At 35.9% G+C, this 12,317-nt stretch overlaps 1 protein-coding gene across 3 annotated transcripts in view; it reads left to right on the plus strand.

Moving 5' to 3' along the window:
* Positions 1-12,317, plus strand: part of LOC108701544 (synaptotagmin-17) — a 57,444-nt gene that overhangs the window by 11,235 nt on the left and 33,892 nt on the right. For 2 of the 3 annotated variants that reach the window (XM_018236340.2, XM_041576382.1), the window contains exons 2-5: positions 4,009-4,026; positions 5,839-5,987; positions 6,294-6,442; positions 6,992-7,611. In XM_018236340.2, the coding sequence (XP_018091829.1) occupies positions 4,009-4,026; positions 5,839-5,987; positions 6,294-6,442; positions 6,992-7,611 (936 nt within the window). The remainder of the gene's footprint in view (positions 1-4,008; positions 4,027-5,838; positions 5,988-6,293; positions 6,443-6,991; positions 7,612-12,317) is intronic. The other variant, XM_018236341.2, reaches the window with a different exon arrangement.

A 12,317-nucleotide genomic window follows, 5' to 3' on the forward strand; every position in this document is an offset into this window, starting at 1 on the left:
GATTTATGGTATGTTTAATCTTTGTCATCCAAACCGGGGCTAACTCATAACCCTCTTAAAGAGGTTGTTTATTTTCAAACAACTAGTTGTTTTCAGATAGTTCTCCAGAAATAACTTTTTCTATTTTCTATGTGTCACTGTTTTTCTAATGTTGAAGTATAATTTTTCACCTTCTAAAGCAGCTCTTTTCGGGGGGTCGTCGACCCTGTAAACTGTTCTAAATTGATACATTTGGTTGCTCCATTTCTTATCTTTGTCCCTGCTCAGCAGAATCCCTGGGTTTCATTAAAGGCAGCTGTTTTGATACAATAGTTGCTCATACTCCCGAAATGCTGCTGAGAAATATATCAACTAAATGTTGCACAATTGTAACAGAGTCCGCACCTGAATTACTGAGCTGTCAGACTGAAATAACACAATAACACGGACATTCAACTTTAAACTTAGATTTTGGAAAAACAGTATAAAATAAATAATGGAAAGTAATTGGAAAAAAGTCTTTATTTCTGGGGAACAATCTGAAAACAACTGAACTGAAAAAAGTGTTTGGATGGTGAACGACCCCTTTCAAGTTGTTAGAGACTTGACTTGCAGTACATGGGGGAAACAAGTATAATAATAATAATAATAATTGATTATATTACAAATCAGCTACAGTAAATCCATTTTGGTGACACACAAAACAACATGTTATATGATCTTTACAATGTAAAACTGTCATTAAATGAGAAGGGCCCTGACCTTTCTAAGACCCAATTGCTTCTAGATTAAAGCAGAGTTCAATATGCTAGAGGGGCAATCTATGAATGCTTTTTATTTGTCACCTTAATGGCACCATGGCAACCAAATCCCTAAACACCTTGGTAATAAAGCCCTTGATGTACAATCCTCAAATCCTGGCCCAGATTAAGATACAATGAATGTTTTAAGTAGGTTATTTGGGGGTTCTATATATTATATTATGTGCTTTTTTGATTCTTATTGTAACTAGTTGGTGGTACAGTGAAGCTAGTCCCCTTTTTGGTGTTGCAAGTGGCAGAACACTCTTGCTCAACAAGAACCAGACTAATCACTTGATTCATACAAGTACAAGTACACTGTGTATATATATATATATAAATTAATTATATATAATACTACTGCAGAAAGGAGTAAACAAGGAAATCTTTTCCACAGCCTGCTGAAATACAGCCCCAATAATTTCATGTCTATATATTTGGTACATTTTACACTTTATCACCACAAGCTCAATGTTCTATAAGAGTTTATTTCAAATTAGATACCGTATTATACATTCTCCCTCTCTACTCCAGTCATCCTGGGATCTGAACAGCATGACTGGAAATACTTGCAAATCTACATTCCTTAAATATACTACATATTTTTACATATTCATTAGTAAATGAACATGTTGTAAATTAGCAAGGGACATTTATTATTAGCAATGACGGCTCGGCTGGCGGCGATGTGAAACTCATTATAGGTCATTCACATTAGCTGGCGTTACTGTTTAGCATTACTAGTTTGCCTCTGAAATCGGTTCTGGCCTTCTACCACTCTATTTAACTCCATTCAAATGAATTGGACCAAAATGCTTAGGGGAAATGGTAGCTAATGAATTTTCTGCACGTATGCATCTTGATCTACATTTGCCTGGCGATGTATGAAGCTCATTTTTTAATGTTTATTGTCCAGATTTGAGCATGAATGTTTCAATCCACTGGGCTACATTGCTCACTGCTCTCTACGCCGCACCAGGGGGAGAGCTTAGGTTTAATGTTTTGTTTTTATAGATGGAGTTCTGTTTTTTTCAACTGTAGTTTTTAGTTACTCTTTGTGAGGTTAAATGTGCAGAAAATCTATACCGACCCTGCTATGTGCACCAAATAACTGATACATTGATAAGCAGTGATATGATAACTATTTACGCTGTATTTAAAAAATGCCCAGCATTCTAATATATCTTTTACAGATATTCAATAATGCAAATGGAAAGAAAGGCTCTTGTCTACAAGAGCTTATATAATTAAGAGGCTCCAATGAACAGATGAAATCCAAGGAGATGGTTGCTAGAAATGACTGGGATGGGTAGTTTTTATGAACAGATGGTGCATTCATAAGTGGCGTATGCTGAAAAGTAAAGTTTGTAAATAGTGCCAAAAGAGTTGTGTCTAAAAATTGTGTTTAAAAAGGGGAAAAAAACTATGTTTTTTTTAAAGATAAACAGGACAAACAGGGAAACTGAGGCTACTCCATATTTGGTCAGATAATTATAATCCCAGTGCATATATAATCCAACTACATATCGAACTCCTGCTTTTCTGTAAGCCCAAACCAGTCGCAAACAAAGGGGAATATAATTACGAGGGGGAATAGGGTGGTCAAGTTGCTGAGGGGTGTAAACAATGTTGCACAATGCCAAAGTTATACAACAACTGCTACAGCCAATTGTTTTATTTGAAGACTTAGTGGAACAGCGTGCAATGCAAGTTAGGCTTGAATGAAAAGGTAAGATTTTAATTGATTGTTTGCAACCTGAAGGTTCTGGAAGTGTTGAATGGGATGGGGGGATGGAAGCGAGGATTGGTGCAGCGAGTGAGAAGTCCTAGATGCAAGCGTGATGTAAGTAATTAGTGAAGAGAAGAGGTCCAAGGTCAGATTGGGAGGCCTGGGGCCCACCAGGGCTCTTGTCTTAGGGCAGGGATCGGGTTTGGGATCGGTGGGGCCTACGGGGTTTTTTCCAAGTGCCCCGTCTGACCCTGAATAAGTCATGTACAGACTGAAAGTTATATATGGGAGGCAGGGGGGGTTGCTTTGTAAGTAGCAGTGATGTATAGTGGGGTAACATTTTAAGTTCTTTGTAAGTGATGAAAAGGGTCTTAAAGTGAATTATGTGAATGTATCTGGTTGCAGTTTTCCTGATAGATACAGCAGTCTATACAGGATATGACAATGGCATGGGTTAGCATTTTGGCAGGCTCTCATCTGAGGATGGATAGAATAAAAGAAATATCAAAAGTGTCTCATAAGCTGTGAACTTGGGGTACTGGGGTCATATGAGGGTAAAGCTAAGAACTGCGGGGACAATTGTGTCAGTGGTGGTGATCCATGTTCGGTGCTTACTGGAAAAAGGAGTACCCAGAATATACAAAGGTCATGCACAGCAGTTTGTTTATTACATAATTGAGCCAGCATTTTATAAGGAACATGATATAGACACATGAGTTGCTGGGATTAGTTGTATTTTGACAAAGTTGTGTATGTTCCGGGCATTTAGAAGGAGTGCAGTGGGAGCATAATCTGGGGATAGGGTGCATATAGGAGCAGTGACTGGAAGAGGGCCCTGGATTTTGTGAGATACTGTATCTCCTGCTGCCTAAAGGATGATAAGTGCCAGGGAGAAGACATGTGAACAGGATTTAAATGTTCCGTCTACCACTGGGCTGTGATAAACAGGTAATCACATACTGTAACTGCTCACCTACTTTATTACCCATTCCATTAACAACCCCTGTTGGGCTAATTAATCAAGTAACTGGAAGTCTACTAGTCAGTTTCAGGGAGCGTTTTATATAAAAGAGACGCAACTGGTTCCAGATGTCTTCAAGCCACTTGTTTTTCTGAGAAAAAGTTTTTATGTGAGTTGAAAAATTCCAGGGTGTCATGAAGTTTAAAGTTCTTCAAAACCACTTGGTTTCATATGGTGCCTTTCTGTGCTTAAGTGATATAAAAATGTCTTTTAAAAACTGAAAAAAATATGTAGGAATGAGTAAGATTGATGTCTCTGCTGGCTTGAGATGTTGGGAGTTGTTCAACGGCTAATAAAAGTATTCAGTTCAGAATTCTCTAAATAGTGTAATAGCAACCTCACAAAGCTAATGTTGGCCAAAAACTGCATTTATTGATAGTTATTGACTACAATTTATTGAGCCATAAATGATCACTAAACTGGTTTTGTGATTTGTCACATTTCTTTATTTGCTTCATTCTGGATATCAAAAAGGACAGCTGGAACCTATTAACGAGGTGAGTTTATTTGACATCTTGGGTAATCTCAGTGATCGTTTTGTGGGCTGGAGAATGTACTGTCTGTGTCTGTTAATGGTGTTTATTGTCAATTAGCCAAAGGTAAACATAATTAGCATGATATAAAAGAGTGTAAGAAACTGATGTGACATGTTCCACAGGGGCAATTTAACACCTAAAAATACATTCCAAATAATCACTTGATACCGGGGGATTTATTTGAATTCTTCCAGATTCCATGCCTCTCCTTTAAATATTTTTAAAACTTGTCATTCATGTTGATATAAACGATGTGGTGATCTGAATATCCAAAAGTAAGTAATACTTAAAGGAACAGTAACACCAAAAAATTATAGTCTGTTAAAGTAATGAAAATATCATGTACTGTTGCCCTGCACTAGTAAAACCAATCTGTTTGCTTCAGAAACACTACTATAGTTCATATAAATAAGCTGCTGTATAGCAATTGCGGAAATTGAAAAAAAGGCTATATGGCACAGGATAAATAGTGGATAACAGATAACATTATGTTCTACAGAGCTGTTTCTCATTTGAAGAGATGGCTACACAGCAGCTTGTTTATATAAACAATAGTAGTGTTTCTGAAGCAAACACAGCAGTTTTAGTGCAGGGCAACACTGCATTATATTTTTATTACTTTAAAACAATTTCATTTTTTAATGTTACTGTTTCTGAGTCAAACGTGTGCCTTCAGCCAAAAGGGTTTGCCATTAAAGGGGTTGTTCACTTTTAAAATAACTTTTAGTATGATGTAGAGAGTGATATTCTGAGACAATTTGTAATTGGTTTTCATTTTTTATTATTTGTGTTTTTTAAGTTATTTAGCTTTTTATTCGGTAGCTCTCCAGTTAACAATTTTAGCAATCTGGTTGCTAGAGTTAAAATTTCCCTAGCAACCATGTACTGATTTGTATGAGAGACTGGAATATGAATAGGAGAGGCCCTGAATAGAAAGGTGCGTAATAACAAGTAGCAATAACTATATTTTGTAGCCTTACAGAGCATATGTTTTTAGATGGGGTCAGTGACCCCCATTGGAAAGTTGGAAAAAAATGAAGTCCAAATTATAAAGTTGCTAAGAATTAGCCATTCTATAAGATAATAAAAGTTAGCTTAAAGGTGGACCACTTACTTTAAGCTTTGCCCACATTAGAGGTCTACTTTTGACTTTCTGAATGCGTGCTTTGCATGGACAACGTCTCTGGCCATGTACATTTGATTAGGTGCATTGTTTCAACAACTGTTTTCATTCTGTTCAGAATTTGCTTAAATCCTGCGTGAAGGATTCAGGATTCAGCCTGAACAGAATCTTGAATAGATGGATTTGGTGCATCCCTACTATTAAAATATTAAAGTGCATGTGGCTTCCTCACGGAGCTAGTCATCTAAGCTAAGCATCCCAGGTATAGGCAATTAGATCCTTGCTCAAGGCAAAAAAAGTTATGGCAAGAATTTAATCCCGGCCACACTTTAGTGCTGGACAAACTTTGAATAACCAACAGGATTTATATATTTTGTATGTTTTACATTTCCATGTTTAGGTGTTATTTCACCATAAATTCTGATTTTAGGTTAAGGCAACCTACATTTTTTATGCAATAATTGTGCCACCATGGTGTTTTTTACTTGAATAGAGTCAGACTAAGAACAGATCTGGAAATCACAGTACTCCAGTGCTGATGGATTACAGTTCAATATTGTATAAAACATGGCAAGAATGATAGCTAGTCAGTTATGTTGCCCAGCAGGCCTTAAAATGATTGACTTCTGTTCTCTCTGCTCCTGGTACAGGGTTTTCTCTCCAAAATTTCTGATCTGCTGCTCTGTCGGTGGACGTGCAGAAATTGCTGTCAAAAGTGCTACGAATGCAGTTGCTGCCAGTCAAGTGAAGATGAAGTGGAAATCCTGGGGCCTTTTCCTGCACAGACTCCACCATGGCTGTGAGTATGAAAAAAATTCAACTTTCTAATTACTGAGCAGAAAAAGTATTATACGTAGGGTAGTGAGTCCTGATGTCATCAAGGTTCCATAAAACATTACTGACAGTATGTAAGTTACCATCGTATGTTACCTAAGGCAGAAAAATGTTCTTAACTGCCCCTCCATTGACATTACCAATTCAAAGGAGGGCAATTCCGAGCATGTTGCTGTATATCGTTTAACCAGGATTCTCTGAATCTTTCTTTGTTCCATTGCCTATAATGACTTTAATTAGCAGATCTCTTAAAAGTCCTTTTTATCAATAGGATAAGCAATCGTAGTGAAGACAAGGAAGGTGATTCAGATAATACAGCAAGTGAGCCTCCACCAACCCCACAGGACACTTCACCGGACAGGAGAAGGTCATCATCAGATACGTCAAGATCTACGTACAGTTTAACCAGGCGCATTTCAAGTAAGATAGTCACCCGTCGTGTCTACTGTTGTGCAACCTAGGGTGTACAAACTTCAAATCTACATCTTTTTACAAACACTTGATGCTGTATTATTATAAGAATGACCTTAAACACATTTTCAGTTAAATCTAGAAACTTAACCTTTTTGTTTACCAAGCCCATAATAGATCGCAGTCCAAGGAATTGGAAGAAAGGGCAAAATACTGATTGCCAAACTTTTGCTTTTCACTTTCTTTGTGTTGTGCTCCTGCACTGCCATATTCTCATGTGTGAAGGTGCCCCACCCATAGCAATAGGAAGTGGGCCTCTTGACATCACAGGACCCAAAATGTATTAAAAGGGCAATAGGATAAATATGTTTTTGTTTTTTTTGGTTGTCTTTTAAATATAATAAATTTACTGTATCTTAGAATTATGTTATCACACATCATAAAAGCATATAGAAATTTTAGAAGTAAGGCTAAATTATCTTGAGCAATAGTTGGCATTTTGGAAAGCATATCTTGATAATATTGTAATAAATCTTTGTGCATATTGTTTACTCCTAGGTTTAGAGTCCAGAAGGCCAAGCTCTCCACTAATTGATATTAAACCCATAGAATTTGGTGCATTAGGAGCTAAAAAAGAAATAGTCCAACCGACGGTCCTGCGAAAATCATACACGCCAGAGGACTATTTTCGCAAATTTGAACCCCGCCTATACTCCCTTGATTCTAGTAATGATGATGTAGACTCACTGACTGATGATGAAATTCTAACAAAGTACCAGTTAGGTATGCTGCATTTTAGTGTCCAGTATGATCTGCTGCACAACTATCTAAATGTCAGGGTGATAGAAGCCAGAGACTTGCCACCGCCAATATCTTACGATGGTTCAAGACAGGACATGGCTCATTCGAATCCGTATGTAAAAATCTGTCTATTACCAGACCAGAAAAACTCAAAGCAAACAGGCGTCAAACGCAAAACCCAGAACCCAGTATTTGAGGAGAGGTACACTTTTGAAATCCCATTTTTAGAAGCCCAAAGAAGAACTCTGCTGTTAACTATAGTGGATTTTGATAAATTTTCACGACATTGTGTTATTGGAAAAGTTGCGATGCCACTGAGTGAAGTTGACCTTGTGAAAGGAGGACACTGGTGGAAAGCCATCATTCCAAGCTCTCAGGTAAAATATCTCCTATCATAATTATTGCTTTTCATGCTTGCAACCAGTACATTACCTTGTTATAAATGTATAATATTATGAAAGGTAAATGCACCATTTTGATTGTACCCAATAGTAATAAATATCTCAATAACTTTATTGCAATAATGTAGCAATAAAATACAACATACTACAAAAATGAATTCAGCATATGAGCCCTAAATTATTGAAGGGGTTGTTCAGCTTTGAATTAAATGTGTAATATTAAAGGGGTTTTAGTATGATGTAGAGAGTGATATCCTTCGTTTTAAATGATTTTTATTGTTTTTCCAAGTTAAACAAGCAGAAACTTTGACAAAAGATGAAGGCTGAACAGTGAAGCTCATTGAGTTATAAAACAGTAGATGGAGCCATCTTGATTGTTCAAGAGATTAAGACACATGGGTTACACCAATCATACAACCAAACTACTAAACTACCTAACCTTAAAGTAAAACTCAGCGAATATTACAAAATTCTAAAATAGTACACTTGTGAGAGTGATATCCTGGTCTTAATTATTTATTATTTGTGTTTTTTGAATTATTTAGCTTTTTATTCATCAGCCTGCCACTTCCAAATTCACCTAGCAACCATGTATTGCTTTGAATAAGAGACTGGAATATGAATAGGAGATTACCTGAATAGAAAGACGAGTAATAGAAAGAAGCAATAACAATAACGGTGTAGCCTTTTAGAGCCTTTGTTTTTTAGATGGGGTCAGCGACCCATAATTGAAAGCTGGACAGAGTCAAAAGCAGAAGGCAAATAATCCAAAAACAATAAAAAATTCAAAATGAAGGCCAATTGAAAAGTTGCTTCATATTAGCCATTCTATAACATATTAAAAGTTAACTTAAAGGTGAACCACCCCTTTAAAAATGAAAAAAGAAATAGTTTTGATTAGACCTTGGGCTCTCATGAGTCATCTTTGGAAGCAGTGATATTTGGTAGAAACACTCTACAGGGACTCTACAAGACTTAAGACTCTGTCATTGAATTTATGATACTCCACCCTTTTTAGACTCTTTAGTCCTTCTTCAACAAGAAATAAATAGTTGCTAAATATTTGAATCTTGAGATTCTAATATTTACTCTAGTTTGCCACACATATGGACTGAATGAAGGAAAAATTAATAATTTTAGTGATCAACAAGGTCACCTTTTTATCAATAAGTAATACTAATAATATATGCTTGGCAAATTCAAAATGTTTGTAGAATCTTTGTATTTGTATGTAATAGTTCATCATGTATTTCGTTTTTTTCCCATTAAAGAGGTTGTTCACCTTTGAGTTAACTTTTAGGGGCAGATGTAACAAGGGTTAATTAACCCTCGATATTCGACTGCCGAATTAAAATCCTTCGACTTCGAATATCGAAGTCAAAGGATTTTTGCGCAATCGAACGATTCGAAGGATTTTAATCCATCGATCAAAGGATTATCCTTCAATCAGAAAAACCTTGGAAAGCCTATGGGGACCTTCCCCATAGGCTAACATTGGCCTCGGTAGGTTTTAGGTGGCGAACTAGGGGGTCGAAGAAATTTTTAAAGAGACAGTACTTCGATTATCGAATGGTCGAATATTCAAACGATTTTTAGTTCAAATCGTTCGATTCGTAGTCGAAGGTCGAAGTAGCCAATTCGATGGTCGAAGTAGCCAAAAAAACCATTTGAAAATCAAATTTTTTTCCCTCTATTTTCCTCTAATCATTCGAGTGAATGGGCCCCTTAGTATCACGTAGAAAGTGATATTCTGAGATAATTTGTAATTACATTTTTTTGTATTTGTTGTTTTTAAGTTATTTGGCTTATTCACTAGCTCTCCAGTTTGCAATTTCAGTTGCAAGGGTCCAAATTCCCCTAGCAACCATGCATTGATACGAATAAGAGACTGGAATATGAATAGGAGAGGCCTGAATAGAAAAATGAGTAAGAAAAAGTATTAATAAAAATAAATGTGTAGCCTTACAGAGCATTTGTTTTTTAAATTGGGTCAGTGACTCCCTTTTGTAAACTGGAATGAGTCAGAAGAAAAGGCAAATAATTAAAAAACTTAAATAAAAAATAAAATAAATAAAAATATATAATGAAGACCAATTAAAAAGTTGCTTAAAATAGGCCATTCTATAATATACTAAAAGTTAACATTAAGCTGACCCACCCTTTTAAGCTTTTGTTCCATTTCATACTCAATCTTTACTCCATTATCTAGCTGAGATGGAGGAATTAAGATTTGTCATGGTAGTCGCACACAGCTTCTTAATTCTTAATATAGTAGATGTACTTTTTCAAGAAGCATTCACTGTGCATTCTGCAGCTTTGCCTTAAATTTGTTTTGAAAGCTTGTTGATTATTATTGTTGAGAATTGGCTTTCAATTTCCTTCTTGGTTGGGAGGAACTTCCACAAGCTAAATTTATTCTAAAATCTTGAAGTACAAAAAAACATGATTTGATGTGTGCATCAGAATATGATTGATTAAAGCTGAGCTATTTAATATCCTCTTTTCACATTCAAGTAGTCAATAACGGAACTAAAGAGAGACGGGCCCGGGTACAGGGTGCACCTCTGCGTCTGCGACAGATTCCGGAGGGCACCAAGGGGTTGCAGACACGGGTGCAGTCGCATCCCCTACACCCCCGGTAGTTATGCAAGTAGTAAATAATGGTAACAATTTAGTTTACACAGTTTGTTTCTTGCTTTATCAAAGTAAAGATTAGATCAATCTAATTGATTTTTTTCATGATAGGACATGAGCTACATGGGATACCATTCTTTATTCCACAGGCGGGGCTGCTAGATGTAGCAGATCTAGTAATTCTGTGTTACATGGAGTTGCAAAATACTAAAGAAAATATATATATATATATTCTGAAATAAAAGTGAAGGACACGGGACAAGTCAGATCACATAGAAAACTTGAAAAATTACTGTGTTGCACATCAGGGGATATAGGTTCTCACTACAGAGTCTGTCCAATTGGCTATAATGCTGCATAATATCAGTAGCCTCATTTAGAATGGGGTGTTAATGAGGCCATAGTCTGAAGCAACAACACCCCACTTAGAGTTATAAAGATGGTGGTGCTGACATGTTGGTAAACATTGGACATTCTTACATGGAAGTGTAATATTAAAGGGGTTGTTCACAACTTTTAGTATGATGTAGAGAGTAATATTCTGAGACCTTTTGCTATTGGTTTTCATTTGTTATTATTTTTTTAGTTATTTACCTTTTACTCAGGAGCTCTTTTAGTAATCTGATTGCTAGGGTTCAAAATACCCTAGCAACCATGCATCGATTTAAATAAGAGACTGGAAAATGAATAGGAGAGGCCTGAATAGTAAGAACAGTAATTAAAAAGTAGCATTAACAATACATGTGTAGCCTTACAGTGCATTAGCTTTTTAGATGGGGTCAGTGACCCCCCATTTGAGAACTGGAAAGAGTCAGAAAAAAAGGCAAAACCTATAAAAAAGACAAAAATGAAGTCCAGTTGCTTAGCATTAACAATTGTATAACATACTAAAAGGTTAATACAAAGTTAAACTTTGTATATGACTGTAAGGGGCAGATTTATCAAGGGTTACATTTTTAAATAATGGGAGTTTTTTTGAACTCCCATAACTTCGAAATTATATTAAAAAAAGACCAATCAAAATTTATTTAAAAAATGAAAGTTTTTAACTTCAGGTGAATAGGCTATATTCGAATCAAACTTTTAGCGCATTAGATCAAATTCGAAACTAAGTATTTGCCCCAAAAAACTTTGATTTCTCAAAGTCCACCAAATGACTCCAAATAGGTTCTAGGAGGTCCCCCATAGGCTAAAACAGCAATTTGGTAGGTTTTAGATGGCAAATGGTCGAAGTTTTAAAAAGACAGTACATATAAATTTCGATATTCGAATAGTCAAATTTTTTTCAAATTCAAATTGAATTTTGGCCTATTCGATAGTCAAAGTACACAAAAATAGCTCGAAATTCGAATGAAAGTCGAATTTTCACTTCGACCCTTGATAAATCTGCCCCTAAATATGCAGATGAGAATCATTGTAGTCACATCCTTTAGTGTATATATTAGTGTAAATACATGGGAAAAAACTAAAAATAACTAAAAACTAAATATTAATACTGGACCTAATTCAACTAACCTTTGTTTTCCTATTTCTCACATTATTATTTGTTTTACTACTCCATCCCTGCATTTTTAAATCTGACAAATGAAGTGGAAAATAAAATGCTAATGTCTTATATGTACAGATTTATTTTCTAAGTGCCTTTCAAGGCATGCATTGATTGTAGAGTTGCTAATGGTACTGCAAGGCTAAATATTGCAAGGCTAAGTAAAGAGAGAGGGGGCAGGCATTTCAACATTTTAGAACTGTTAGTAGCAATACAGTTACCTTATCATGGATAATTTAGGGACAAATTGGCAAAACCGGGACTAAAATTCTAGTTTTTATGATACATGTTAAGACAGGAAAATAAGAAAAACCCATATCCAGTAGAAATGGCCCAGCTATAACATAAAACATTCCTTCTGTCCAAGACTCCAGACAAGAGTCAGTTCCTACTTGCATTTTAATTTTACTTTTATCAGTATAATGGTGGCACACTTCCCTTTCTTTGAACACTGCTTTTTCTCATTGGGCTGAATTGTATACAACATGTACAGTATATCAGC

This window comes from Xenopus laevis, chromosome 9_10L (genome assembly GCF_017654675.1).
Source record: "Xenopus laevis strain J_2021 chromosome 9_10L, Xenopus_laevis_v10.1, whole genome shotgun sequence".
Taxonomy (NCBI): domain Eukaryota; kingdom Metazoa; phylum Chordata; class Amphibia; order Anura; family Pipidae; genus Xenopus; species Xenopus laevis.